Source organism: Lynx canadensis, chromosome F1 (genome assembly GCF_007474595.2).
Source record: "Lynx canadensis isolate LIC74 chromosome F1, mLynCan4.pri.v2, whole genome shotgun sequence".
In the NCBI taxonomy this organism is placed as follows: domain Eukaryota; kingdom Metazoa; phylum Chordata; class Mammalia; order Carnivora; family Felidae; genus Lynx; species Lynx canadensis.
This window is the reverse complement of record NC_044319.2, coordinates 43,064,945-43,092,178: the sequence shown is the minus strand read 5'-3', so window position 1 is coordinate 43,092,178 and position 27,234 is coordinate 43,064,945. Positions and strand designations below refer to the sequence as shown.

General features: G+C 55.0%; 2 protein-coding genes across 2 annotated transcripts in view; one reads left to right on the top strand and one right to left on the bottom strand.

Annotated features, from left to right (window-relative positions):
• The first annotated feature begins 951 nt into the window (after positions 1-951).
• On the top strand, positions 952-3,701 carry TMEM81 (transmembrane protein 81). Its single transcript, XM_030303364.1, has one exon. It carries the CDS (start codon positions 1,691-1,693, stop codon positions 2,534-2,536), a length of 846 nt encoding a protein of 281 aa, XP_030159224.1. The 5' UTR covers positions 952-1,690; the 3' UTR covers positions 2,537-3,701.
• Positions 3,702-7,348: 3,647 nt separating this feature from the next.
• CNTN2 (contactin 2) overlaps positions 7,349-27,234 on the bottom strand; it is a 32,461-nt gene continuing 12,575 nt past the window's right edge. Inside the window, exons 3-23 of the mRNA XM_030302990.1 lie at positions 25,897-26,041; positions 25,591-25,766; positions 25,337-25,432; positions 24,741-24,950; positions 24,358-24,457; positions 22,724-22,899; positions 22,186-22,322; positions 21,575-21,704; positions 19,613-19,763; positions 19,360-19,487; positions 18,830-19,005; positions 18,166-18,286; positions 17,509-17,667; positions 16,948-17,097; positions 14,623-14,693; positions 14,098-14,332; positions 13,662-13,774; positions 12,446-12,632; positions 12,002-12,114; positions 11,390-11,558; positions 7,349-10,980 (exon numbers count right to left, since the gene is read on the bottom strand). Coding sequence (XP_030158850.1) covers positions 10,871-10,980; positions 11,390-11,558; positions 12,002-12,114; positions 12,446-12,632; positions 13,662-13,774; positions 14,098-14,332; positions 14,623-14,693; positions 16,948-17,097; positions 17,509-17,667; positions 18,166-18,286; positions 18,830-19,005; positions 19,360-19,487; positions 19,613-19,763; positions 21,575-21,704; positions 22,186-22,322; positions 22,724-22,899; positions 24,358-24,457; positions 24,741-24,950; positions 25,337-25,432; positions 25,591-25,766; positions 25,897-26,041 — 3,053 coding nt within the window. The 3' untranslated portion in view covers positions 7,349-10,870. The remainder of the gene's footprint in view (positions 10,981-11,389; positions 11,559-12,001; positions 12,115-12,445; positions 12,633-13,661; positions 13,775-14,097; positions 14,333-14,622; positions 14,694-16,947; positions 17,098-17,508; positions 17,668-18,165; positions 18,287-18,829; positions 19,006-19,359; positions 19,488-19,612; positions 19,764-21,574; positions 21,705-22,185; positions 22,323-22,723; positions 22,900-24,357; positions 24,458-24,740; positions 24,951-25,336; positions 25,433-25,590; positions 25,767-25,896; positions 26,042-27,234) is intronic.

Sequence of the window (27,234 nt, the reverse complement as noted above, 5' to 3'; positions counted from 1 at the left end):
AGATGCAGACCTGGGAGGGGTACGGCGGTGGTCGCGGAGTCTGGAGTTCGGCCTCTAGACGAGATTATAAACAAACAGTTGAAGAAGAGAGTTGGTATTAAATCGCAAAGATTGTCTAGGAATGATCTCTCCAAATTTTTTAACTCTGTAAGTGTGTGTGAGTGCTTGATAGAGGCCGCAGTGCCGGGAGATATTCTGGATGTTACAGAAATGCATGCGAGGGCATTCCCTCCTTCCAGGCATCTTTCTTAAAGCATAAATACCATTGAATTCCTCTTTACTAGACTTAAAAAATCTAGACTAAATAAAACTCATTGAAATAGCTTTCAAACCCATAAAGTCAGTTTAAGTCTTTGATTTGAATCATTGTCAAATCATTGTCAAATTGTCAAATTTTAGCAGTGTCTACCGCTAATTTTTTCTGTCCTGTGACTAAGAACCCATCTTTGACATCATAGCTGTTTCATAGCAACCTTGACCTGAGTGAATGATGAGCTCCTCTGGTCTGTAAAGGGAGTAGGCCAAGAAGCAGGCAGGATTAGGTGTCTTCTTCCCTAGAAGACACCTTCAGGGCCCTTGGGAAGGAAGCATGGTAGAATGGGAGAGAGGAGCCATACTGGGCATATTCCGCCCTCCCCTCCCCCTGCCCTTGCTGATAAACATTTGGATTCTCAAAGGGTGGCTTGGTCCTTGTCTTCATGAATTCTCATTTCTTTCTTTTCTTTTTTATTTTTTTTTAATGTTGGTTTTTTTTTTTTTTTTTGAGAGAGAGACCAAGCACAAGCAGGGGAGGGGCAGAGAGAGAGGGAGACACAGAATCTGAAGCAGGCTCCAGGCTCTGAGCTGTCAGCACAGAGCCCGACACGGGGCTTGAACTCATGAACTGTGAGATCATGACCTGAGCTAAAACTGGAAGCTTAACTGACTGAGCCCCCCGGGCGTCCCCATGAATTCTCATTTCTATTTAAAATTTCTTACACGTGAACAGTGTTTCGCACTTTACAAAGTGTTTTCGTGTACAGTTTATCATTTGATGCCCAAGGTGACCTTCCTGAAGTCGGCAAGGAGGTCTTAATTTACAAAGGAGCAAATAGAAATCGAAATTGAGGAAGGATCAGTCAGCTGCATCCCAGTCCAGAGTTCTTAATCCTTTTTTTACAGAAGGTTTAGGAGACTTTAAAATCAATAATAACTTAATGCAACATAATTTTTTTTTTTTTGACTTGGTATTTGATGTCTTACTTGGTCAGATTTAACTGAGGTTTTGAAGGTCGTTAATTTGGATCCCACACCTTGGAGAGGAGGAGCAGGGGTAAGGAAGAATGTAGCTTCACTACACATTTGACGTCATTTGGAAATTCGCTTCAGCTCCTGAAGTCTCTTCCCGAGAGGGTGGGTTAAAATTCATTACAAGGGCCTGAGAAGAATGGAGACTCGTGAAATAGTCACTAACAAGAGCAAGTAAAGCAGCGAAGTTGGGACTTTTTTTCCTGCCTTGTGGCCTCGCCCCTTCGCAAGGACTGGACTTGTGTTTATTGAGTTGCAGTGTTTCGCTGACAGTGGGTGCTACGCCCTGTCTTGTGACGTTGAACGCTATCTCGTGTCAAAGGAAGTAAGCTGTGATATCATAGAGGATTCACTTGGAACTCTGCGGGGTGCTGGCTGACGGTGATGAGATGCCCACCGAGACATGAAGATTTCAGCTGCTGGTCTCATCCTTGGGAGCCTGGTGTTAGCCTTCTCTCTGCCTTTGGTGGTGGCTTTGTCAAAAACACTGGCCATCCCTAAGAAGCTGCAAGAAGCCGTGGGGAAGGTCGTTGTCAATGCCACAACCTGTACTGTCACCTGTGGCCTTGGCTACAAGGAAGAGACAGTCTGCGAGGTGGGCCCTGATGGTGTGAGAAGAGAGTGTAAATCTCAGCGCTTGGAATGTCTGACCAATTGGATCTGTGGAATGCTCCATTTCACCATTCCCAAAGGGAAGGGATTTGAGCTCAGCTGTCTGAGTTCAGACATCCTGGAGATTGGGCAGGAAGCATTCCGGTTCACCTGGAGACTTGCTCGGGGTATCATCTCTACTGATGATGAGATCTTCAAACCCTTCCGAGCCAGTACCTACTTTGTGAGGTTTCCCTCTGTTCAGGAGTACGACTCTGGGACATACCGGTGTGATGTGCAGCTGTTAAAAAACTTGAGACCTGTCAAGAGACTCTATTTTGGGCTGCGGGTCCTTCCCCCTGACTTGGTGAACCTGAATTTCCATCAATCCCTTACCGAGAATCAGAAGTTAGTTGATAAGGGCCTGGAAGTGAATCTAGACAACCAGTCCGAGCCTCACCGCCCACGGTGGAAGAAGAAGGTGGCTGTAGCCTTGGGAATAGGAGTTGTCGGTGGCGTGGCTGGTGGTGTATTGATGGCCATTGCTCTGGGCTTTGGGCTGAGGGTGGTCTATAGAAGTGCTGGCCTTGAGTCCTTAAAAGCCCTGAAGGACTGGCTGCCCAGGACCCTGGACTGGCTGTTTAGGAAGCCAAGCTAGCTCTTCAAAGGATTGTCTGGCTGAGTGATTGTGGCTCAGCCAGGAGGGAGGGCTTCCACTGCCAAAAGTGAGTGGGGCCCGGGGATAGGGGCAACACCATGGTAGCGTGATGGGCAATGCTCTGCCTCTCCGTGTCCCAGGTGGATCTCTTCCTGATCTTTCCTGCCCACGTGGCACCTGGGAAGCCCGAGTGTAGGCCCCTCCCCTGTCCCCGGGAAGAAGATTCTGTCTTCAAGCTCGCAGTCATTATCTTTCACAATTTGAGGTCTCTCTACCTCCATCCCTTCCTCTGAGTGGTATAATCACATAAAGGATATATTAATAGCTTTTCTAGTGGAAACCTTTTTTTCCTCTTCAATAAAAATAATTCACAGTGGCTGTGTATAGACCTGACCTTCTCTGCTCTTTAGTAAAAATCTCCTGCATATGTGTAAGTTGTCCCATAATCAACCTAGCTCTCCTCTTTCTTAGATTTCTTAGACATTGAGCACATCGCTTTGGAGGACGGCAAATGCCCATGTGTGGCCAAGCCAAGGCGATTAGTAATGGCATCTGACCCGGGTATGTAACAGCCACTCAATACATTGCTCCTTCTCTACGCCCCCGGTGAACCCTCTGTGTTCAGTGTTAAAGACTCCTGGTAAAACGCTGGACCCTTCACCTGGTAGGTTTCCCCTGAACAAGTTCCTTGGCTTGCCTCCTGCTCCTGTTCTTCTAGCTCTTGCAGTGCCCTGACGTGTGTGTTCCTGGAAAGGTCAAGTGTATTGGTTTCTTCCAGCAGCCAAGGCTGTCCAAGGAGGGACTAAGAGCTTCCTACCTCCGTAGGAAATAAATCCTAAGACCCTCAGAGACCATTGAGGCAGTGTGAGGTAATTAGCTGATGGAATTGTTGGGGAAGAGGCTCAGCCACCCCCTGAGCTCATTCTGAGAGAATTAGAGCATTTCTTCTCCTCACTTTTCTCTAGCTGCAGACATGGTAGCAGATACGAAGACTCGGACTAGTGGTTCTCTTCTCTAGCTATGTGTCTGAATCACCTGGATAAACTTTTGAAACATAAGATTCCTGAGCCCCAACCCTGAGGATGCTAACTCAGTTAAAATTATGGCTAATGGCTCATTATTATTCTACTAAAAACAATTTCAGGGGCACCTGGCTGGCTCCGTCGGTAGAGCGTGTGACTCTTGGTCTTGGGGTCATGAGTTTGAGTCCCATGGTTTAGCTTAACTAAAAGAAAAAAGAAACGTTAAAAAATAATTTCCACGCCATAGAAAAGTGGAAAGAAAAGTTTGATGACAACCCATAGATCCTCTGCTTAGATTCACCAACTGTGAATGTTTTGCTACATCTGTCTTTCTGAATAGATGCTGATTTTACCGAACACTTGGAAGTTAGGCACAGACATTGTGCCTTTACTCCTAGATCGTGTATGCATCTGCTAATAAAGATTCTTCTGTACAACTGCAACATCTTCACACCTAAGAAAGTGAACAATTCCCTAATCTTGCGTATGGTTGTTACTTCTCTGTCTTGCCCAACTTCTAAAATCTGATAGCCTTTTAACGTTTGATCCAGGATCAAATGAAGGTCCACATATTACCTTTGGTTGTTTCTCTTAAGTCTAGTTTTACAACAGACCCCCTGGGTTTTTTGTTGCTGTTTTGCATGACGTTGATCTTATTGAAAAGTCTAGCTGGGCCGATTGTCCTGGATAGTGCCCCACAGTCCGGGTTTGTCGTCATTGTCACATGACCGGATTGCGGAGGAATGGAACTTCAACATTTTTTGATGACAGCTCCACACAAATGATGTCCACTGCTCACCACAGGTGCACGGTGTCGGGTGATTCGTTACCTATACGATACGCGTGACGATTTGGTTAAGGTGGTGACTGCCCCGTCTCTCCAAAGGTGTATTTTTTTTTTTTTCCTCTTGTAATCACTTATTTGTGGGACAATACTTTGTGATGATCTGGTTTCCTAAAAGCCATGAACGCCTTGGAATCCATTCACGATCCTTATTACCTGCTGGGAACTGCAGCGTCTTTAATGTGCCCTTGCTGTACTTATGAGGCTGCATTTTTCTACAAAGAAGAGCTACTCTTTATTTTTGAGCTCTCCGTGGATTCTCTTTTTTAGTGCATTATATATAATCCATTAATGTCTCATTTCTGGTGTTTAAATCGTCCCCAGTTTTGGCCAGTGGGAGTCTCTTCGCTTGTCCTTTTATTGTGGTCCCATTTGACTTGGAGCATGTCCTTGCTTTCTAGAACCACAAAATGCCTCAGATCCACATTTGGACTTTGCTTTCTCCGAGGGGCTCTGGTTTCCTTTTGGTGTGGGCAACAGTATTTAGAAGCCAAGGTCTGGTCTGGGTGCTAAAAGCACTCACCGCCACTGGGGGGGTCATTGCTCTTAGGTTCTTTCATTGCCCCAGATACACATAAATCTTAGGAGTTCAGAGCATCTCTGCTTTTCAGAAGCTTTGTAGGTAATTCTGGTGGAGAGCGAACATTGAAGCCCACTGGCGTAGGCCCACGCAAAGTCTACAATTTACTGTAGACTTATTTTGAAAAGATCTTAAATTTTCCGCACCCCCTTTCCCCCATTCTCTCTACCTCAGAGGGAACGGGCTTTGGAAGACCTGGGTTGTGCTTCTGTTTCTGCCGTTGACTGTAGCTGAGCGGGTGGACTGACCCACCTGTGTGTGTGGGGGGGGGGGGGGGCAGGTGCGCGCGGTCCTGCCAATCAAACTGCTGGAAGCCGTGAAGGGCTGGACATGAGTTAGAGAAGGTTTCTAATGAAGCACTTTCGTTTGGCTCTGGACAGTGTGTTCAAGCCCTCGGGAGAGCGCTTGCTATCCTTGGAAAGACCATAAAACAGGATCTTTAATGAACTCCGTGTGATGTTGCTGAGGGGGGAGGAGGGCTCAAGGGGCACGTTGCCCATTTTACAGATGGAGAGCCAGACCCAAGAAGAGTCAAGTGACCCGTCCGGCCCCTGTTGCAAGCCACTAGTCGAGCATGGGATGGAATATTGTGCAGCTCTAGGCTCATGGCCTTCTGTGCTTTGGGCTCTTGAATGTTGACTCAGAGGATGGGAAGGGATTGAACAGGGAAGAGGAAAGGAAAAAACAAACCCCAAACCCCTCCAAGGTGTTATTAAAGACCAGAACTCAGTTCAGTTTACTGAATCCCGTGCATGTAGTCTGCCTCTGGAGGGATGGTCAGGGCCATGCCGACTGACCGAAATTTAGGTTCCAGGCTGGCCGGTGCTCCCAGCAGCCCCTCTGGATGCAGAGTGGAAGAAGGGATTAGCCTATCGCACAGTTGTCCGCGCCGGCCCCTCCTGGGGGCTCAGGGGGCCCTGGGCGCATCGCTAAGCGCGGAGAAGCAGGGCCTCCGCTTGCCCCCGTCTCCCTCTTCTCCGGGGAAGGCGGTGGGGCGCAGTCAGCACGGAGCCCTTCCGCTTTGTATGGAAAGACTCGAACGCGGGGCTGTGCCAGTGGGTCTCTGTGCACGTCTCAGAGCTAATGGAAGCTCGGCAAGTGTTTGTTGAACGCAGGGGAGAATATTGCAGCTGCAGAACGTTGAGTAGGAATTCAGATTTTCTTGGCTGCTGAGAGCAGAGACTGGCGGCAACCTTGCTGGTTGGCGGCCACTATAACCCTGCAGGGAGAAGATTTCCCTTTGGTACCGTTGAGTCTGGAACCGTCAAATGTCTTAGGAATCAGGGAAGCCCGAAGCGATACCGTCATGAGCAGTGTTCGCTGCCCCGTGTTAGGTAAAGCCAGCGCGGCTGGCAAGATGCCTGCTTGCACTCTGCTTAGGCCTGTCTTTTTTTGTTTGTTTGTTTTTAATGTTTATTTATTTTTGAGACAGAGAGAGACAGAGTGCAAGTGGGGGAGGGGCAGAGAGAGAGGGAGACACAGAATCTGAAACAGGCTCCAGGCTCTGAGCTGTCAGCACAGAGCCCGACGCGGGGCTCGAACTCACGAACCGTGAGATCATGGCCTGAGCCGAAGTCGGACGCTTCACCGACTGAGCCACCCAGGCGCCCCTGCTTAGGCCTGTCCTAAAGCCCCTTGGCCCAGTTCCTCCCCCTCCCAGGCCTGCGTGACGCAGGAGGGGCTGTGTCTTGTTCCTTCCTTCGAGCTGACTGTGTGAGGGGGAAGGCATCGGCCACAAGACTGGGTTTCGAGAGCAGGACAGGAGGCGTGCTTCGGCCCGACGATAAAAACACCCACGGCAGGTGCCAGCTGCCTCAGCAGGTTGAGAAATCATCTTTATTTAAGAACTGCCTGCTACCAGAGTCAATAAATAACTACCATTACAAGAAGTACAAGAGAGACAAACGATAGGCCAGTGGAAGTGGTTCCATTTCGACAAAATCGGGGTCAAGTCGGGGGTCCGAAGAAACCCCAGCCCTCGCCCGGCTGTGAGACTAAGCTATGCAGGCCCTGGATGGGGCTGGGTAAGTTGGAGTCTAGGGGCCAAGGCAGGGTGCACCCCAGCGAAGGACACTCGGCTTCCTGGGCCTCGGGGCAAAGTTATCTGACCTATTTTTTCTCCTCCCCAGCTTCCCTTTATTATCCTGCCTTCCTAAAGTCTATGACCCTATATACAGCTACCGGGCACCTCTCTCTATGGAGCTTTTAGAAGTCCCTTAAAAATGCCCACCTCGTCCCTCACGCCACCCCAGGAGCCTCTCTGGCAACCTCATTCATCCCAGGATGAAGCCCAGGGTCGGTCTGACCCGGGGAAATGGGGCACCACACTTGAGCCTCAAAACCAGGTTTGAGGAGAAGTCTAGCCCTCCCACCAACCCAGAGATGCCCAGCCGGCCATCCCACATCTGAGCCAGGAAGAGAAAAGGGAGTCCTCTGGGCAGGGAGGAGATCGAGGGAGTAAAGCATCCTCAGCCAGCTTGGGTTCCTGCCCCGAGGGGACTAGATGGCCCCGGTGCTGTCTTCCACTCTTCCGAGAAAGAGTACCTGAGGTGAGCCTTCCCCCCTGGTGACACGGCTGTCACTACCCCTGCGGGAAGAGGCTGCAGCAAAAAGGGGCTGCAAGACTCCTCCGATGCTGATCTAAACCTCAGCCCTGGAAGGACATCCAGCAGCATGTCCTCACACCCCCAGACTCCACCTCACCTAGACCCCAGGCCAACAGCTGTCAGAATTCCTCCAAGGTCCCTAGAAAAGGAAGAAGCCTCTTGACCACTCACCTTCGGGCCTCATTGCAGAAGCTCTTCCCGGTGTCTAATCTCAGATTTCCTGTTATTTTATCAAAAGGGAAAAAAAAAGCCCCTCCTCATGGCCTTTCTGTTCCGTGGCCCGTCTGTACCATTTGATGGCCTGGCTGGGCCGCGAGACCCATCTGGAGACAGCTCCTGTCCCCCTGAGGGTGAGGTATACGTCGAGACTGTTAGAGCAACGGGGACCGAGTAGCCAAGACCCCGGGGCAAAGGGACCTGTAGGCTGAGCCGAAATATACGCAGGACAGAGAGACACTGTCCCCCTTGGCCCCGAAGCAGTGTCTGCAGACGGGCTCTGTCCCTAGTCCTCAAGGCACTTACTGGCCACTCAGCTGTGGGGTAAAGTACTTGTTTGTGGCCGGCTGTCTCCCTTGTCGCCGCCGCCGAGGCCTGGCGTGTGAGAGGGGAGAGATCCCAAATCGAGTACTGAGCACAGCAGGAGTGAGACGCAGCCCATCGGAGCAGAGAAGATGCAAACGAGAGGCCCCTCGGGCAGGAAGGGGCTCTCTTGCCTGCACGCAAGCTCCCGTATGATAAGCCACCTCAACAGGAGGCTGGTCTATTTGATAAGCTTGCACGTCCTCAGGTCCCCTACTGTCTTACTAAACCTTACTCCGTACTCTGCCTGAGGTCTCGGGTGCAGGAGTCTGCATCTTAGTATACAGCTCTGCTTCTTCCCGACAAGTCTGGTTAGGTTTTCCTGGGCTGGGTTTCCTAGGTTTCCCAGAGGGTCTCCTTTCCTCCCCTTTGCTAACGGGCCTCATTAGAACTAAGACTCTTAGTCATGAGTGCCTTTGGACTCCAGCAAGTTTAGGGACTGCACTCTCCGGCTGTACCCGTGAGGTCCTGGGCCAGACCAGCTCATCCCTCTGGCCCCAGCATCTAGACACCTGTCCTCCTGTTTCCCCTGCCGCAGCCCAAGGCAGTGAGGAAAGACTCAGCTAAACCTGGGAGGAAGGTTTCTTACCCTCGGCGTCCCCCTTCTGATAGAGCTGAGGACAGGCCCGCTCACAGCCACAGGGGACCAGGAAGGGTGCTAGACCGCGTGGGGCCTCCGTGTTCAGAATGTGGTCATTTAGCGGAGCCCGCAGCACCTTGCACGGGGGTGGGGGATATGGACAGGGGCGGGTGAGGAGGGTTTGGTCAACGGCTCCAGGGAGGCAGTCCTGGGCCGGGGGTGGGGTGGCGGGTGTAGCAGTAACCCGGAGAAGTGGTGTCGAGTTGACGTTTTAAAAAAATTGTAGCGGGTAAACATCAACATAAGCCTGCCCAGGAAAAGAGAGCAGGACTTAAAAGTTAAAAACCCATAACAAAATAGAGCTCTAACTGTAAACTACAGAAGCCTGGCTCTGGGGTCCTCGGCGGGCCTATCCCCGACAAGATGCCTGTCCCACTGCTCTATTGTGTGAAGGGCCACCTCTCACAGCACGGGCTCTGGGGCTTCCTGGCTGTGCCACCACTGCTGCCTGGATTCGTGAGATTCCTGTCCTTGCTCTGGTGCCTTTTCTTGGAGCAAGGGGAAGGGCGGCAGAGGGCTGAGGGCCCAGCAGAAGCCAGACTCGCTATCTCCTGGCGTTGGCCCGCGCCTTGGCCTGGGACCCAGCCGTGCCGATCACCCCACCTGAACCTCTTGAAGCAGGATTTTCATAGCCCACTGCCCTTCTTAACCACCTTCTTAACCAGGCAGTAGCCATTCAGCACTGCCCCCTTCGTCGGGATGGACAGCCTGGGTAGGAAGGTCAGACAGGCTGTGTGACCTCGGGAAGTCCCTAACCCCTCTGTTTCCTCATCTGTAAAGTGAGGGGCTTGGGCGAGTTGGGCTCAGAAGCCTCCTCCAGCTCTGATGTCCTGTGACTGGTCATGTACCCAGAGCCCATGCTAGGATGCCCCTAAATTTATTAGCGCCTTTTTCTTCAGAGGAAATGCAAAAGAGTAGTTGGAGGCAGCCTGGGGGACAGGTCCTGCCAGGTGGTCCAGGGTATTCCTGGGAGCAACCAGGGCCACATGTATCCTTTGCCCTTCTCAGAAGACTCTCGGCTCCAGAATACCCAGAACCGATGCGGCCTTACCGTCCCAGGCTTGAGCGAGTCAGTGCTGGAGAGTGGCGGCGGCCTGGGGCCTGCGGACTGGGCTGGAGGAAGTGGATGGACACACAAGTCTTGTCTCCTGTCTCCTGTCCACACCCTCGAGGGGCCGTGCAGGATGGGTCTTGGTGGGGTGGGGGACCTCCCCGAGATAAGCCCTTTAGTCACTCAGCCACCCGTCGTGGCTTCTGTCACTCCGGGGGTGATAGGGTCAGGTTGGCAGTGTTGGCTAAGAGGGCAACGTCACCTGCATTGGGACTGTGCCTTCGGGCCAAGCCTGGTGCCCCTTTCTACCAGGTGTCTCCGCTCCTCAAACCCTTTTGGCTCTTACGCCCGACACTCTGGAATATCATCCCCTAAAGTTCAGGCTCCTGGCCTCGGACTTTGGGGCACTGGTTTTCTGCCACCTGCATAGGTAGCAGGGGCCCCTAGGGAGTCATCAAGGACAGTGTCAGGGTCTAGCCGTGCTGCCCCTCGAGGAAGTAGGGGAGTTTTTGGCCCGGGTTTGGCCCTATCCTTAGGCCGAAGAATGTTGTTGTCTGTGTTTCGTCCTACTGCAGGGCATTTGCGTCCAGTGTTCCCACCGGGCCCCACACCCCGCTGTCAGGGGACAGAGCCCATCTGTGGTACCAGAGCGCCCTCTCCCCCGACGTGCAGACACACATTTCAAACCCCCTTCTTCCCCTGGGCCTGTTGCTTCCATCCAGGTGCCCCAGAGGACCCAGGCATAGGGTTCGGCATCATCATGGAAGTTGCTGCCTGGTGTCTTTTGACTTAAAGAAAAAAAAAAAAAATCCTCGCGCGGGTTCTATCCTGTGGCAGAATATGAAATATCCTACCTCCTATGAAAAGGGCACTGTTTAAAATAGGTATTGAAAACCAGCCGTTCTCAGGCACAGTGTTGAGCCACCTTGGCATCAGGAAGGGACCAGGGCCAGCTGGCTGTGTCCATCAGAGGTGGGTGTCCGGCTGTGGCAGAGAGGGAGGGGCGCCACGATCAGAGCTCCAGGTAGCTTATGAGGACCAGCATTGCCACAGATGGGGAGACGATGGCACCGGGACGCGGGGCCGGGCGGATTGCAGAGTTCTCCACCATCATACTTGTGCCTGAAACCAGCAGGTGGAAGAGTGGGGCTATGTCCAGTGGGCTCGGGGCCGGCCTGCCCCCACCCCACCCTCAGGACAGGATCCAGACCTTTGCTAAGGAGACTCAGGGTGGGCCACTTCAGGGCCCGGAGGTGTTCTCAGACCTATTCCTACAGCATGTTGCTTCTGCGGTCTTCAGACTGGCCCTGCACCCCATGAAAGGAACACCCTCCTCTGTGACCTTCAGGGATGTTGGGGCTGGGGGCCTGGCAAGGACGGTTCTAGCACCCATTACACTTGGTTCCTGCCTACCTTCCCCTTTCCCCCGGGGTTCTGGCTGGGGTTGGTCTGGGTGGGAATGAGTCCTTCATCAGGCATCTAGACGGACCCTGTTACTCCTGGGGGATAAGGTTTGGGGGAGAGACAGCACCTCCATTCCTCACGATGTGGACTTCGGCCGGGATACCGTCCCCTCCAGGTCCCGTGGTCCGAATCTGTACTAGGGCATGGCCGATGTCTTCAGGAACTGCGATTTCTATCCAGTTCTTGCTGGTGAGGTGAAGCGTGGGAGTTGGGTGTAAGTCATTCTGGTAGAGCATCTGTGGGGAGGAGGTTAGCCAGGGGGACTTTACTTACACCCGCTGATTCTTCTCTCTACCCCAGCTCTGGGCACTGGGAGGAGCCCAGCTGGTCCTGGTCCTCGCCTTTCCTGTTTCCCATTGACCAGGGCCTGGCTCTTGAACAAGCTCCTCACTGATGGGAGGAAAGCTTGCGAGCCGCTGAGCCGTCTTTGCAGACTCCCCAGGCTGGAAGGGCCCTCGGACTTCACCTGGTGCGTCAGCACGCCCTTGAACCCTGCCTTCCCGCAGTCACGCCTTCTGCCCCCTCTCTTACGTCTCTGCTAAAGCTCTGCGTGTATTTTGGGGCTCTGACCATCACAAACTCTGCTTATGTCGGACTCAGAGCCCTCTTGCTCTTGTGTCCACTGGAATACAGATGCACCATTCCCTACCGTTCACTGCCTGGCTGATGCCTTCCTTACCTTATAGCCAGTGACCGCAGACTCATTTCGGAGAGGAACCACAGGGTCCCACTTGATACTAAGACTCGAGCTTGAGAAAGTCCAGGAGATGTTGCCAGGAGGCCGCTGTGGAGCTGCCGGAGGAGGCAGAAAGTTGGGAAAGGTTCCAAATGATTCTTCACCAGCCATCCCTTTGCCTTAGCCAGCCTTTTTCTAAGTGTCCGGCCCCAACAGGACTTACACCCAGAACCTTCTATCACAGCTGCCTAAGAAACAAACCACATGAAAATCCAAAGGCTGGAGAAGGGAGAGGTGCTTCAGAGGTCAATGAATTCTACTCTCTCTTTCCGTTTGTCTTGCTGCCTTGTTTCTGTCCAGCCCGGGGTTTGTGGGCTAGAGCATTTGTCTCTTTCGCCGGGGAAAGAGTGGTCCTAGGGCCACCCCCACCCCAGCAGACAGACTCACGGGGCTTCATGGTGGTGGCGTTGGCAGAAGGGCTGGCGGGCCCGGTGCCTGCCCTGTTGTAGGCCCGCACGGTCACATGGTACTTGGTGTTGGGGTGCAGGCCGGTGACTCGGGCACTGGTGTCCAGCCCTGCTGTCCTCACTCGGTCAGCGGCTGCTTCCTTGTCCCCGGCTTTCCAGTAGCGGATCTGAAGGGGGCAGGGGTACCTTAGGGTCAGCAGTCGAGCCCAAAACCTCAGGGTTATCGTGACCCTAGCCCCGGCCACCTACGTTCTGTTCCTCTCCTGCTGACTCTGATCCCTGTGGCTCAGTCTAGGGTCTCAGAACCTGGGCTCTGATCATGAGCTCCAAGGTAGCAGGGACAAGTGTGAGTCGCGGCTGCCTCCTTGGTGCCCAGCAAGAGCCCCGTCCAAGGGAAGCGCCCAACACATGGGAGGAATGAGGCGGTGAGTGGGCCGGGTGATGCGTGGGGATGGGCATGGACTCCACCTAGTGATGGCCCGTGGGAGCCCAACCCCACTTAATTATCTCAGGGAATCTCAGGGGTGGTGGGGGGTACTGTGCTAAAGAGTATGACGTGCAGGGGCGCCTGGGTGGCTCAGTCGGTTAAGCGTCCGACTTCAGCTCAGGTCATGATCTCAAGGTTTGTGAGTTCGAGCCCTGCATCAGGCTCGGTGCTGCAGCAGCACCGGGGTCCCTGCCTGACCCTTCTCCCTTACGCAGTGACATTTCTTGCCCGTCCTTCTTCCCTTCCTGTGGCTCCTTCTTGTTCTCTGTCCACCCCATAAGGTGCCCCAGTGTGGAGTCACTGGGGGCTCAGAGCTCATTCCAGAAACTGCTGGGCCCACAGTGCCCAGGGACGGGGTGACCAGCGGGCACAGAGAGGGGGCCGTGCTATTCTCTGCAGGCTGAGAATGCGAGGCTAGCCGGGCTTTGGCATGAAAGGGGCAGGCCGTGTCCCTTCCAGAACCTTCCATCTCCTCCCCTGGGCTCGCACAGCTTCCAGTGCTCGCTCTAGGCAAGCACTTAACTTCAAGGCCATCCACGGGCCAGTCTTTCGCGCTGGACATCAGCCAGAGGGGCTCGGTTGGCTAAGGCTGCGCGGCCAGGGTGGCATAGGCTGTGTCAGTGAATGAGTGACCCCAGGAGGAATGACCAGTGAGCTGTGAGGGGCCCCCGGCCACCCCTCCCTCCCCAGGCCCCAGGTCAGTGCTCACCTCGTACCCCAGGAGGATGCCATTCATGTCTTGCTGCACGGGTTCCCAGGTCACGTTCATCTCTGAGGATGAGACCCCCTTGGCCCAGACCTTGGTAGGGGCCACCCTGGGCTCTGGGGATCGACACAGAATGGGTTTGGATCCCCCAGGCCTCCCTGTTTCCTACAGAGAATCTGCCAACCGGGACTGCCCTTGCTTAGGGATTTCGAGAGCCCGGGCCCAGGATGAAGCCACGCGGGGGTTCTCACAGCGACCTCCAGGCCCGCTTCTCTTTGCAGAGCCTCCCTCCTCCTCCCAGGCCTGAGGGGGACACGAGGGAGCGAGGGATGAGGCCAGGTGCCTTTCTCCCCCCTGGTGTGGAATCGAGGTGGGGTGTGAGCAGCACGCTCCCTCCCCCCCACCCCACGGCCTGGCAGCTGTGGATGGGGCGGCCCACCTTCCTCAGCAGAGTGCACCAGCGTGGTGAGGCTCTCGGGCCCATCCCCGCGGCGGTTGTAGCTGCGGATCTTGACCTCGAAGGGCGTGTAGGGCTGGACGCTGTCATTGCTGTAGACGAAGTGCCGGGCGTCGGCGCCAGGCACCCGGGCGGTCTGCCAGCTGGTGCTGCCCTGCCTGCGGAAGGACAGCAGGTAGCCGAAGCCGTCTCCGTTCTGGTACTCCCGCGACATGGGCTGGGGGGCGAGAGCGTGTGGCATGGGCGAGGGGCCGCGGCGGGTGCGTTTCCCTGCCCATCCTCCGGCCCCACCCAGCCTTCGCCAAGAGGGGCGGCCCCGGGACTCATGTGCCTTGGCGGTTTTCATCCTGCGGTGGGTGCGAGGGGAAGGGACAGGACGTGGCCTGCTCTGAGTTGGGATTGCACGGTGGCGCTGTCTGGGTCCTCTCTACACGCTGCTCCAATCTGGACATGAATCAGGATGGGTGGGGGGCAGGACTGTCTCTGTCCTCTGTCCCTGCAGCTTACCGTCCAGTTGACGATGAGCTCTCCGGGGGCTCCACCCCCTCCGCTGAGTCCTGAGGGTGCCACTGAGGGGGCTGTCGGGGCCAAGGGACACAGATGTGGCTTGTTAATGGGCAGTGAGGGGGCAGAGGCCCAGAGCCTGTGCCTGTGAAGCAGACTAGGACGGGGACATCCCTATCCCTTCAGATTGGCTCTCATTTTGTCTTCCAACAGGCCCTCTGGATGTGGGCTCTGGAGTCAAGGCAGACCCGACGTCAAATCCCACCTCTGCCACTTACTAGCTGTGTTTCCCTGGGCAATTCACTCAACCTCTCTGAGCCTCTGAATCCCCGCTCCGTAAGATGAGGATAATAGTGTTTCTCTCAAAGGTCTGTAAGAAGAATACAATCAGGACAATGGCGAGCTCGTTTGCCTGTCCACGCTCTGTAAAGTAGATGCTCCATCAGTGATCTGTCTTCTCTCCTGTCAGCTTCAACTAAATAACAGACAACCCCAGTTTGCTTTAAAATAAGGGGAATAAATAACCGAGAACTGCAGTTAAGGCAAACAAATATTTCTTTGGTGGTTGCAAAGTGTCTGATTAGGATTTTGCTTTTCATGGCAGGTTTAATTCCCTAATTGTCCCTAGTATTCATCGTGGCTGATATTAAAATAAGACCCTTTAATCCCTGGATTCTGATGACTGCAGTTCCTGGCCTTGTAAGGGGTGCGTCAACACGCGGCCCCTGTGATCCTGTGAGGTGGGCATAGCACCCTTTTCAAGTGGAAAGACGAAGGCTCAGAGCAATTAAGTGACTTGCCTAAGGTCACACAGCGAATAAGTGGCACGGTTCAAATTTGAACTCAGCTCTTCTGATTTCAAAGCCCATCATCTTTCTTTTGCCTCCTCCTTGTCTTTTGATCACCAACTGGGATACCAGAATGGAGACCGCACCCTACCCTGCATTTGAGTCTCTAAGAAGTTCTATCAAAGAAGGTGCTCCTTCTAGAATTCCTTACTCAAGAGAGGTACCAGTTCAAAATGTTGACTGACTGGACGAGAGTCGGCCTGGGGCACGTGGGAAACCATGTTTAAGGGACACAAAAAGACGCCCTTACTGCATATCCAGGGTGGGAGGCCTGGGTTGGGCGGGCAAGGTCCTGATTCCACGTTGCCAGTCTGAGGACCCCAGGTCTTCTGGACCTTCATCTGTGAACGTCTCAGAGGGTGGGGGATGTGTGCCTCTCCTGGGTTCTCTCCCTTGCCTTCCCCGCTCAGCTGGGTTCTGACACCCACCTGCCTTTCAGGGAGCTTGTGGGAAGATTGTCCATTCCACCTGCTCCCCAAGAAACTGTCTAAAGGACTTAGAGACACTGACTGCTTCCCTACACACACACACACACACACACACACACACACACACACACACCCCTTCCTCATTAACGGATTTCAGCGGCTCATGCACTACTAGGGAGGATATCTGCCCATCACCCCATGGTCCTCAGTTCAAGTTCGGGCTCTGCCAGTGTGACACTTTCCGTCTCCAGACTTTGATTTTTTCGATAAAAAAATACTTAAACCTTTTATTTTGAGATAACTGTAGATTCACATGCAGTTGTAAGGTTGGCCCAATTTTTTTACTTCTATTTTTTTAAAAATGTTTATTTACTTATTTTGAGAGAGAGAGAGAGAGGGAGCAGGGGAGGGGCAGAGGGAGAGGGAGAGAGAGAATCCCAAGCAGGCTCTGTGCTGTCAGCAAAGAGCCCAATGTGGGGCTCAATCCCATGAACTATGAGATCATGACCTGAGCCGAAATCAAGAGTCGGATGCCACCCAGGTGCCCCAGGTTGGCTCCTTTTTTAAAATGAGGGATTTGGGGTGCCTGGGTGGCACAGTCGGTTAAGCACCCACTCTTGATTTGGGCTCAGGTCACGATCTTACGGTTGTGAGATCGAGCCCCACATCGGGTGCTGAACTAGGAGCCTGTTTGGGATTCTCTCCCTCCCTCCCTCCCTCCCTCCCTCCCTCCCTCCCTCTCTCTCTGTGCCTCTCCTCCCTGTCTCTCAAAATAAATAAACATTTTTTAAAAAGTAAAATGCAATGAGGGGTTTGGACTAGAAGGTTCTTGCAGGGCTCACAGGCCCAGGCGATGGCCCAGGGCCGAGTGCGTTGGGCAGTGCAGTCGCCCTGCCTAGCCTCATGTCCCTTTCTCGTCTCTTTTGTTAGAGTCCGAAGCCTGGTGAGGAGAGTTGGAACTCCGCGTGATTGTTGCCCGCCTGGGGCTCTCTAAGGAGGGCTTGGGTCTGTGCCCTGGCATTGCCTGTCTTTGGGACACCTCGGGCTCTGACCTGCTTCCTTGGTCCGGATTTTGCTGGAGGGCCCACTGGGTTCCCCAGTGCCCAGGATGTTGCTGGCTAAGACCCGGAACTCGTAGTCCATCCAGGGTGTGAGGCCCAGCACCTGGGCGGTCTCGGCATTGCCCTCGATGTTGGCGGGATCTGCAAGGCACCCGGAGTCAGTGTGCCCGCTCTCGTTAGTTAGTCTGGATGGAAAGGGCAGGGACTGGGACGACTCACCTCATTGTATTCATGATGGTGCCTGCCATATACCTAGTGCTCAACACCTCTTTTGGAAACAATGGGAAAACTAGTAGACTCCCCTGCCTGGGAGCCTTTGTTGATGCTGGGTGCATCAGTGGGGGCCCCAGTAATGATCTGCCAATGCTCCAAGGGCACAGACTGAGCGCCTCCCTTCTCCAGTTCTCTTCCCCTCTCTTGCCGTCCACGTGACCACCTCCCCCAATGGCCCGGGAGCTCCCTGCAGGCAGAGGACCTCAGATTGTCCCTCTTTGAAGTTCCAGGCTCAGCCAGGCCTCATCAGCACCGACCTAGGTGGAGCCTCACACTTACTGGTCCGAACCTGCTTCCACTTCCCTGCAGGTGGAGTGCGAGCTTGCAGGGTGTACTTGGCAATGGGGCTGTGGTTGTCAAAGCCTCGGCTCCAGCTGAGCTGGACGGTGGTGTCGCCAATGTTCCTCACCACCACACCTCCTGGGGGACCCGGTGGACCTGCCCCAAAGAGAGCACACTGGGTCAGAATTGGGCAGCCTCAAAATTTGAGCCAATCTCCTCCAGGCTGGCTTGGGCTGGTGCAGTACCAAGAGGCGGCAGCAGAGGGCGCAGCAAACACACATGGGGGCAAGGAAGGCCCCCCTCCCTTCCCCGCAGTGCGTTGCAGCGGGGGGGGGGGGGGGGGGGTGTAAGGTCGGAAAAATGTGTTCAAGGCTGGAGGGGCTCACAGAGGCCTTCACATAGAGATGTGTACAGATTTCCCAGCACTGGGCTTTGAGAACTTCTGGCCTCAGCAAAGTCCTTCAGTCTTGGGAAGTGGATTTTTAAAATTCATTTAGGACCTTTCAAGACCACGGGATCAGCTGGAACTTCTCTCAGAAGCCCTTCCCCCCCACAGCTTTTGGGGAGAGGAGGGGAGTTAGGGAGCGAAGGTCGGAATAGCCCAGGTGGCCTCTGAAGGAGTCGGGCTAGGGGCGGGGTGGGAAACGCCATCACCTCGGACCAGGACTGTGGCCTCCTTGGACGCACTGTCCACCACCGTCTGGGCCATGCACGTGTACTTCCCGCCGTGGCGCAGCTGGGCATTCAGGATGGTCAGATCCCCAACCGTCTCCTTCTGCACGTGGGGGACAGGAAGTGGCGGGTGCAGGTCAGGGGAAGGAGCCCTGGCTAGCGCAGCAAGCTGTGAGCCACGAGGCAGGGCTCGGAGTCCCCTGCTCCATTATATCCACGGACCCCCCAACCCCCCCCTCCTGCCCAGGATCTCGGAGTCTCTGCTCGGTGGGTGGAGTCAGCTTCTCCCCACTTAGGACCCCGGGACTAAGCAACAGTTTATAACTGAGGACAGTCAACCATGGTCGGAGTTAATGATGTCACTTGCCCTGGGCTCAGGATAACAGGAACAGTAGTGGGGAGGGAGTCTTGCTGGGCGCCTGGCATTTCAGGTTTGTCCCTAACCCTCTCCTAAAAGCACGGCCTTCGAGTGGAATGCCAGGAACTGCCCGTCTAAGGGAGGGCGGTTCTTCCGAATCTAAGGGTAATGGCATGGCGTTCCTGAGGGAATGGGGAAAGGCTTTGGGGGTGCTCATGGCCAAGGACATCTTGGGTCCTCTGTCCAGAAGGAGGGAGGAGCCATGGGTTGTCTGGCCTCAGGCCTTACCACACTGGCCCTCCGGTAGTGACCCCCAGGCTTATCCACGTCGATGGGGAAGTCATCCAGGGTCCAGATGAAGGTGAGGTCCATGGTGGGGTCGTGGGAGGCGTGGCACTGCAGGGTCAGGCTGTCCCCCAAGTTGACATCAGCACTCGAGGGGGCCAAAGTGATCTTGGTTGCATCTGCCAAACAAAAGAAGGCCCCGGGGTGGATGGGGGAGGAAAGAGGCCCAGGCAGGGGCAGGGGCGCAGGGGGGCAGGGTGAGAGGGTGTGTCCTAAACCCCAGGAGAGAGAAGAGGCAGCATGGCCAACAGGATCTTGACCTCCCAGCAGCCCCACCAGTGTGTGAAAGGGAGGCAGGAGTAGATTCTGGAAGGCGGTGGGGAGGTGGTCCCAAATGAAGTCCAATCCTGGGGTAGCCTCCAAGCCAAACCCAAACCCAGAGGAAGGTGGGAACATAAGAGCAGGGTGTCGAGGAGGGACTGGGACCCTGTGGTGGCTGAGCCACCTACCCTCCTCCAAGCCACACCCCTCACCTCGCACAGACAGAATGCCCGTGCTGTTGGCTTTGCCCATGAAATTCTCAGCAAAGCAGGTGTATTTGCCTTCATCTGACCGACTGATGTTTCTTATGATCAAGGTGCCATCCGGAGTTACGGTCACTCTGCAGCAAGGAGAAAGCAGATCTGGCCAACCTAGGGTCACACTGCAGCCATCACGGGAAGGGGACTCGCCTTTGTGGTGGACGAGGAGGGGCAGGAATTGCTGCGGGTAGAGTGGGGTTTGTACCTGCTGCTGTTGACCAGAATCTCGGTGCCTTTGCTCCAAAGTACCACAGCCTTCGGGGCCGCCCGGGGCTGGCAGGGGATAACGATCTCTCCCCCGCGGGCCGCGGGGATCAGACGCTTTACGGGGTTCAGCCTGAAGTCGGGGGCCAGTGCTAGAAGGAAAGGGGGGTGCCCTGCAGTCACCCAGGGAATCACAGCAGTACCCGTTGCCCTTGATGAAGAGTCAGCTGACTGCATGCTGAGCGTTTTACCTACCCTCCAAGGCCAGTCCAAAATACACCCAGGATCCAGCCCTTCCCGTCACCCCTACCCCCCACTGCCACCACGCTGGTCCAAGCCACCAAGTCCCCTGCCAGACTATTGAAAACCCCCCTAGGAGGTCTTCCTGTTTTTGCACCTTCTTTCTACAATCTCCTGCTCCAGCCAGCAGCCTGGCATGTCTTTTAAGAAACTTAACCATGCACTCAGGATGAAGTCCAACGAGGGCTCACAAATACGACCCTGCCTCTCCCCTCACATCCCACGCCGCTCTCCCTCATTTATCATGCTCCAATCACCTGGGCCATTTTCTGCCCTTTGAGGATGCCAAGATTCTTCCTGCCCCAGGACCTTTGCACTTGCCATACGTTTTGTTTAAAAACCCCTCAGATCTTCACATGGCTGGCTCCTTGTTAACACTCAGGTCACACCCCAAATGCGTGACTTCCTCAAAGAGGTCTCACCTGACCATGCCATCTAATGGGCCCACCTCACTCCTACCACTCTGCTAGATTTTTAAAAAATGTTTATTTATTTTGGAGAGAGAAAGAGAGTAAGGGACGGGCAGAGAGAGGGGAACAGAGGATCCAAGGGGGGCTCTGCGGTGACAGCAGAGAGCCTAACTTGGGGCTCGAACGCACGAAACGTGAGATCATGACCTGAGCTGAAATTGGATACTTTTAACTGACTGAGCCACCCAGGCACCCCTAGGTTTTCTTTATACTGTGTTTTTGATGGCTGTCCAAAATCGTCTTATGTAATTATTCGATTTTGTGATCATCCCTCTGTCTCCACTGGATTGTAAAATGCTTGAGGGCAGAGACCTTATTCATGTTCACTCCTTAGGAGGTGTTGAATAAATACGGTTGCATGAACAAATAAATGAATGAGTCATAGTTAAGCTCACTCCAACTTGATGAGGTAGGTATCATTACATCCATTTTGCAGATGAGAAAACTGAGGCCCCACGAGCTCAAGTCACACAACAAAGAACCCTAGCACCAGCTGGCATCTCCAGGGCACCTGTTATGTGATGGCCAGGTCCTTTCTGCTTTACCTCTCTCTCATTTAGTCCTCTAAACAGCAGTATGAGGGCAGGACTGTTATGGCCCTCATTTTATAAATCAAGAAACTGAGACACAAAGAGATTAAATTGCCAAAGAGATTAAACCAGCTGAAGGGACTGGTTTAAACACACATCAGGTCGACTCGGTTTCCAATGACTTTGCCACCTCTTTTTCACTGCAGCCAACACTTTCCTTAACTGTGCCAGACCTGGAACAAGTAAGAGACTCTGTCTTCTGGAAGCTCTCAATCTAGTGTCTCGTCTCCTTCCTCAAATCCCTGTCTTCTACTCAGATGACACTGGAAAACTAAGGGGAGCCGCCAGCACGTGTTTGTGTGTTTAGAAGTGCCGCAGCTCAGGGGCACCTGGGTGGCTCAGTCAGTTGAGCGTCTGACTCTTGATTTTGGCTCAGGTCATGATCTCACGGTTCATAGAATCAAGCCCTACATCGGGCTCTGCGCTGACAGCATGGGGCCTGCTTGGGATTCTCTCTCTCTCTTCCCGCCCCACCCCCCATCCCCCCAAATAAATAAACTTAAAAAAAAAAACAAAAACAAAAGAAACTGCTGGAACTCAGAACTCCTCTAGCCCCCGCCTATGTGTCCTTGCTGATGTCCCCTGCCTCCCCGGGCCCTGTACCTTGCACGGCCAGCTCCGCGCTGGCGTAGATGGTGCCGTGCTTGTTCTCTGCCACGCACTGGTACATGCCCGAGTCTTCCAGACTCAGCTTGGAGAAGCGCAGGTCCCCAGCCAGCACCTCTACACGGTTCTGTGCAGAAGGGGGCAGAGTAGGGGCATCAGGGCCACTGAAGGACCGGGGTGGAGGGGCAGGTGCAGCAGAGATGCTAGGCCGCCCCTCGCCCGCCGAGGGGCTCACAGGCCCTGTCTCATCTCAGGGCCTCCTGGAATCCTAGGACTGAGATCTGCCAGGCCCCCCTGTATGTCAGCCCACTGAAGCCAGAGGGACGAGATGACCTCCTTGGGACCACACGGTGATTTTGTGACTGGGTTGTGCCTGGATCCAGGTCTCTGGACCCTCTAGTCAGGCCTCCATCCGGTTGACCCGCCTGTGGCCATGCGAATCTGGGAGGGAAAGAAGCACCTGGAGCCGACCACCCAAAGGGCCCTAATTGTCCCAGAGAGGCTGCCAGTGGTGGAGCAGGGTTGTGGGGAGCGGGGAGTCTAGAAGGCGAGGGGACCAGGTGAACAGAGGACGGCGGTTGGTGTGGGGGAAGCCCCAGGGCTCCTACCTGGGAGGCCAGAGGCTCCCCATTCCGCAGCCAGCGCACCGTGGGCCGGGGCTTGCCGGCCGCCGCACAGCCCCAACGGAGGTTGGAACCGATGTCAGCCTCCATGTCTGAGATCACCTTGAGCCACTCGGGCTGAGCTGTGGGGAGCAAGGGAGAGAAAGGCTGGGGGTGAGCTGGGCCGAGCCTCCCTCTCACCGGGGACCAGGATTGCAGGGCTGCAGTTCCGGTGATGGACAGCAGAGGGCGCCATCAGCATCCCGGGAAGGGCTTTAGGGGGTGTGAGAAGCAGGCCGAAGAACGCCCGCACTTTGTGTCTGTGCCAGTGGCTGTTTGAGCAACTTAGATCATTCTAAAGCCTTCCATTGCTTCCCGCAACTCTGCCTGAAGCCCTAGCTTCTTCTCTTCCCACCCCCAGTGCAACCCTAGGGCAAGAAGGCTTAAGCAAGGGGCCACCCAGTCCCCTCCCTGACTTTGGGATCTGCTTCCTCAGGGGTGATAAGAGTGAAGGCGGGGGGGACAGGGGGCCCCAGCCCTGTACCCTGCACGATGATGCGGCCCTGGACGGTGTCGCGGCCCTTGGAGTTCTCCGCCTCACACTCATAGGTGCCCTCGTCCTCGAAGGCGACGCTCGGTATCTGCAGGGTGGGCTCGGCCGTGGCCCACTGGGGGGACAAGGAGCCGTCCACTTTACGCCACTTGATCTGAGGGACAGGGCTGGTGGGGAAGACAGAGCCAGAGCGGGTTTGCTGTGCTAAGTAGACTCCCCTGTGCCTGCAGCTTCTCACACACAGATCCTCCCCTGAGGTGCCGGGCAGGTGGCGGGTGTGGACAAGGGCCTGGGAGGGGACAGAGGGAGAGAGGCAAGGGGGAAGGGAGGGGCCTCTTCCGGACTGGCCTAGAGCACAGGTGGGAAAGTGGCAAGAAGTAGGGCACCTCTCTCCTCTCCTCTCCCCTGCAACGATTGGGACCCCCGTGAACTTGGCCTTCCGTGCGGTCTGTACCCTGAAGCTGGCTTGCTCTCCCCACCCCCACCCTGCACTGGCCACCGTGCCTCTTCTGGGACTGCCCTCCTCAGCGGTGGCCTGTAGCCTGGGATTTGAGGGGGTCCCCTCCCGCCTCTCCCCAACAAGGCCTTGCCTCTGCTTTTCAAGAGGGCCGTGGTCATTAGCAATCTGTAAATACTAAAACGACTGAGTATCAGCGACTCTTAAAGGGTTCAGTTATGAACCTTCCATGTGCTTTAAATATGAATTTTCTGGAAGTCCAATAACTTTTCTCAAAGCAGGGGGCATCCTGGGTAACCACAGGAGATATAAGGGAAGAGGGGACCAATGTACAAATCACATTAATTGTTCTACAGGCATCTATTTGAACACCTCCTATTTGCTTAGCCCCGTTCCAGTGAATCCTTTTTCTAGGAGAGAGGGATTTCTATCACAATTGTTAAAAAGATAACTCTTGGGGCGCCTGGGTGGCTCAGTCGGTTAAGCAGCCGACTTCGGCTCAGGTCACGATCTCGTGGTCCGTGAGTTCGAGCCCCGCATCGGGCTCTGTGCTGACAGCTCAGAGCCCGGAGCCTGTTTCAGATTCTGTGTCTCCCTTTCTGTCTGACCCTCCCCCGTTCATGCTCTGTCTCTCTCTGTCTCAAAAATAAATAAACGTTAAAAAAAAAAATTATAAAAAAAACAAAAAAAAAAGATAACTCTTGGCATCCATAGAACACTTGCTAAATGCCAGGCCCTGTGCTAAGCACTTCACATATAGGTACTACCATTATTACCGTGTACGAATAAGGACACAGAGGCACAGAGAGGTTAAGGGTTTACCCATTGTCTCCCAGCCAGCAAGTGACAGAGCTGGGGGTTGAACCCGGGAGGCCAGGCTGGGGTTCGTACCCAGTGCTACCTGCCTCCGGCCTGGGTGTTGCATAAGCGGCCTGAGCTTGGCAGACATTGCTGGGAGGACCCACTATGTGTCAGGCCCCTGGTGTGCATGACGCCCCACTCAGAGACAGAGTGCTCAGTGAGTGGTGGTCACCACCCACTGGGATCTCTGCTCGACCCTGTGAAGGGTACAAAGAGCCCGCCTGCCCTCTCCCCGGGGTCACCCATGCCCCTGAGGGGCTCTGACACGCTGCGCCCTGGCCTGCTCCCTCCCTCCTCCACCACTCACTTCCCAAAGGCGAAGCACTCCAGGGTGACCTGCTGTCCTACCAGCGCGTAGGTCTCTGCCGGGAACCGGGCCTTGATGCTGGGTGCAAAGAGCCTGGTGTCTGGGGAGAGAGGGAGTTTGCGGATGGGATGCAAATAAGGCGGCCTTGAGGCTCCCGTGCTTAGGGTCTCAGCACAGCTCAGAGCCGACTCCTTCTTGACCTCGGTTCCCCTTGGGGGCCTGGCCAAGGGTCTGAGGCTTTGCAGCCGGGGGACCGAGGGGTCCGGGCCCCAGACCCCAGGCTTCACAAGCCATCCTTCGCCACCTCCAGGGGAGAACCCTCTTTCCCAATATCTGCTGACCCTTTCAGCTCTCTCCTCCCCGCCGTGCCCACCGACCCTGACCTTCAGCAGCCAGGTTGAGTTGAGCGAACTTGCTGAAGACGCTCTTGGTGGAGAAGTCCATGTGGCTGGTGGCCAGGCAGGAGTAGTTGCCCAGGTCTGAGGCGTTGGTCCGGGCAATGTACAGGTTCCCCGTGGTCTGGGACACGAAGTGACGCCCGTCCGTCGGGATGAAGTTGGGGAACTCGTTGAGGAGCCAGCGGTAGGACAGGCCTAAATAAGATGTGGGGGGCAGGGGTTGAGGAAACCGAGGGGCTCTGGGCTGACGGGGCAGCTGTGGGGGGAGGCCCTCAGCATGCTGGGGGGGATCTCTAGACCCAGTCCTGAGAGCCCCGTGCTCGGAGCTGGCGCTGAGGGGAGACCCAGAAGGAAGATGTGACTTTACTCCTGCCCTTGGGGTGCTCCCAGTCTGAAGGAGGAGGCAGGGCACAGAGCTAGCGAATGACAGACTCATTTTGAGTCAGACACAAAATCATTTTGAGTTGGGGACCCAGGGATCGGTGCTTCCAAGGGTCACTCACTGCCTTTTCCTCCCCTGCTGAGTGGTTGAAGCCCCTCTTGTGCCCTCTGTCTAACCTCGGGCCAGGGTCCCGACTCACCTGGGTAGTGGGCAGGTGGGTTACAGGGCAACATCACCCCCCAGCCTTCGTGGGTTTTCACTGGGTCTCTCTCCTCCTTGGAGAACTCCTGCAGAACTGGAGATAAAGACCCGGTGCTCGGGCACCGTCCTCCAAGCCTGGGGGCCTCCCCCAGTCCAGCCTCTGTGGGAAGCAGTCACCTGCCCTTTCTAGACACTTTCCCCAGCTCCCTATTCCCCTCCCCCGGAGCATCCTGGCACCCCCGCGGGTCTCACAGCCGAAGCGGAGCACAGCCTCCCTGCTGACGATGGTGCCCACTGGGTTGGAGGCCAGGCACTGGTAGACGCCGGCGTCCTGTGCCTTGGTGGGGTTCATGATGACCAGGTTGCCCCCTACCAACTGGTGGCGGGAACCTGGCACCAGCTTCATCTCGGTACCATTCATCTTCCACCTGCAAGCAGGGGCAGAGGAGGAGACCACCCTGAGTGGCTGGACCCGGCCTGGTGCCAGGGCTGGTGTGAGGAACAACGTCATGGCTGCCCAGGGCCCCCCCGCTCTGGCGCCCACCGTGGGGGTCTCACCTATAGGTGGCTGGAGGGCTGGCCCGGGCACGGCACGCCAGCGTCACCTTCTCCTCAGTGGATTCCTCCGGGAATAGCAGACCGAGGGGCTGATCTTCAAAGACTGGCCCAAAAGTGGCCGGGGATCCCCGGGCTGAACTCCAAGCTGTAGGTGGGGGAACAGCACCAGAGGCCTGAGGGCCTGGGGCCCAGTAGGGCAGTGCCGTGCAGTAGAACTTTCTGCAATGATGGAAGGTTCCGTTTTCTGCCCTGACCAATACGGTAGCCATCAGCCACCTGCTGTCAAGCCCTTGAAATGTGGCTGGTGCAGCTGAGGAACCCAATTTTAAATTTTACTTAATTTTAATTAATTAAAATTTTTTTTTCAACGTTTATTTATTTTTGGGACAGAGAGAGACAGAGCATGAACGGGGGAGGGGCAGGGAGAGAGGGAGACACAGAATCGGAAACAGGCTCCAGGCTCCGAGCCATCAGCCCAGAGCCTGACGCGGGGCTCGAACTCACGGACCGCGAGATCGTGACCTGGCTGAAGTCGGACGCTTAACCGACTGCGCCACCCAGGCGCCCCTAATTTTAATTAATTAAAACTTGAATTTCAGCTGGTTGGGCAGGTTCCGGCTGGCCAAGTTAGTTGAGTCAATCGCCCATCCTACACTCAGGTATTGAGCACCTGCTGTGTACCTGGCACTGGGCTAGACTGTGTGGCAAAGGTGACTAAGACACAGCTCCTCTTCCTCAAGGGACCTGCAGTCCGGGGACAGAGACACTAAAGGACGGGACAAGGTGGTGAGAACCATAAAAGCAGTGGGAGTTCTAGATGCAGGGGCCCTCAGGGTGGGAGCCGCTGGCCTGCAGGGTGTGAGATGCATGGGAAACCACTGGTTAAGGAGGCGGAGAGAGAATGTGCATCCCTGAAGCGTAATGTCCCTTCCAGCCAGTGATCTGGCTCTTGGCCTCTTATTAGCTGTTACAGACCCCTTCTGAGCCTCAACATCATGACCTGTGAAATGGAAAGAATGTGAACTCACCTCCCAGGGTCTGGAGGACGGTTCAGTCTGGCACAGGGTATGTGCTCTGAAAATGTCTGCTGGACCCAAGCCATGGGGTAGGGGGAGCTTAGGGGGAGAAGGAAGGCTTCATGGTGGTGGAGGGGGTGCAGGTTGCTTTGGGGGCATTTTTCTACGAGTGTGGTGTCATAATTCAAGAAAGAAAGGCCCGGAAAAGGAAATGACTTGTTCATGGCCACAAGGCAAGTCTGTGGCACACGCGGGTCTAGATCCCGGCCTCCTGAATTTGCTGAGCAAATGAAGTTTTCATGCCTGGCCCCTTCCCAGGGCG

Coding starts and splice junctions, on each gene's coding strand:
- TMEM81 (XM_030303364.1), top strand. CDS start 1,691: ATGAAGATTTCAGCTGCTGGTCTCATCCTTGGGAGCCTGGTGTTAGCC.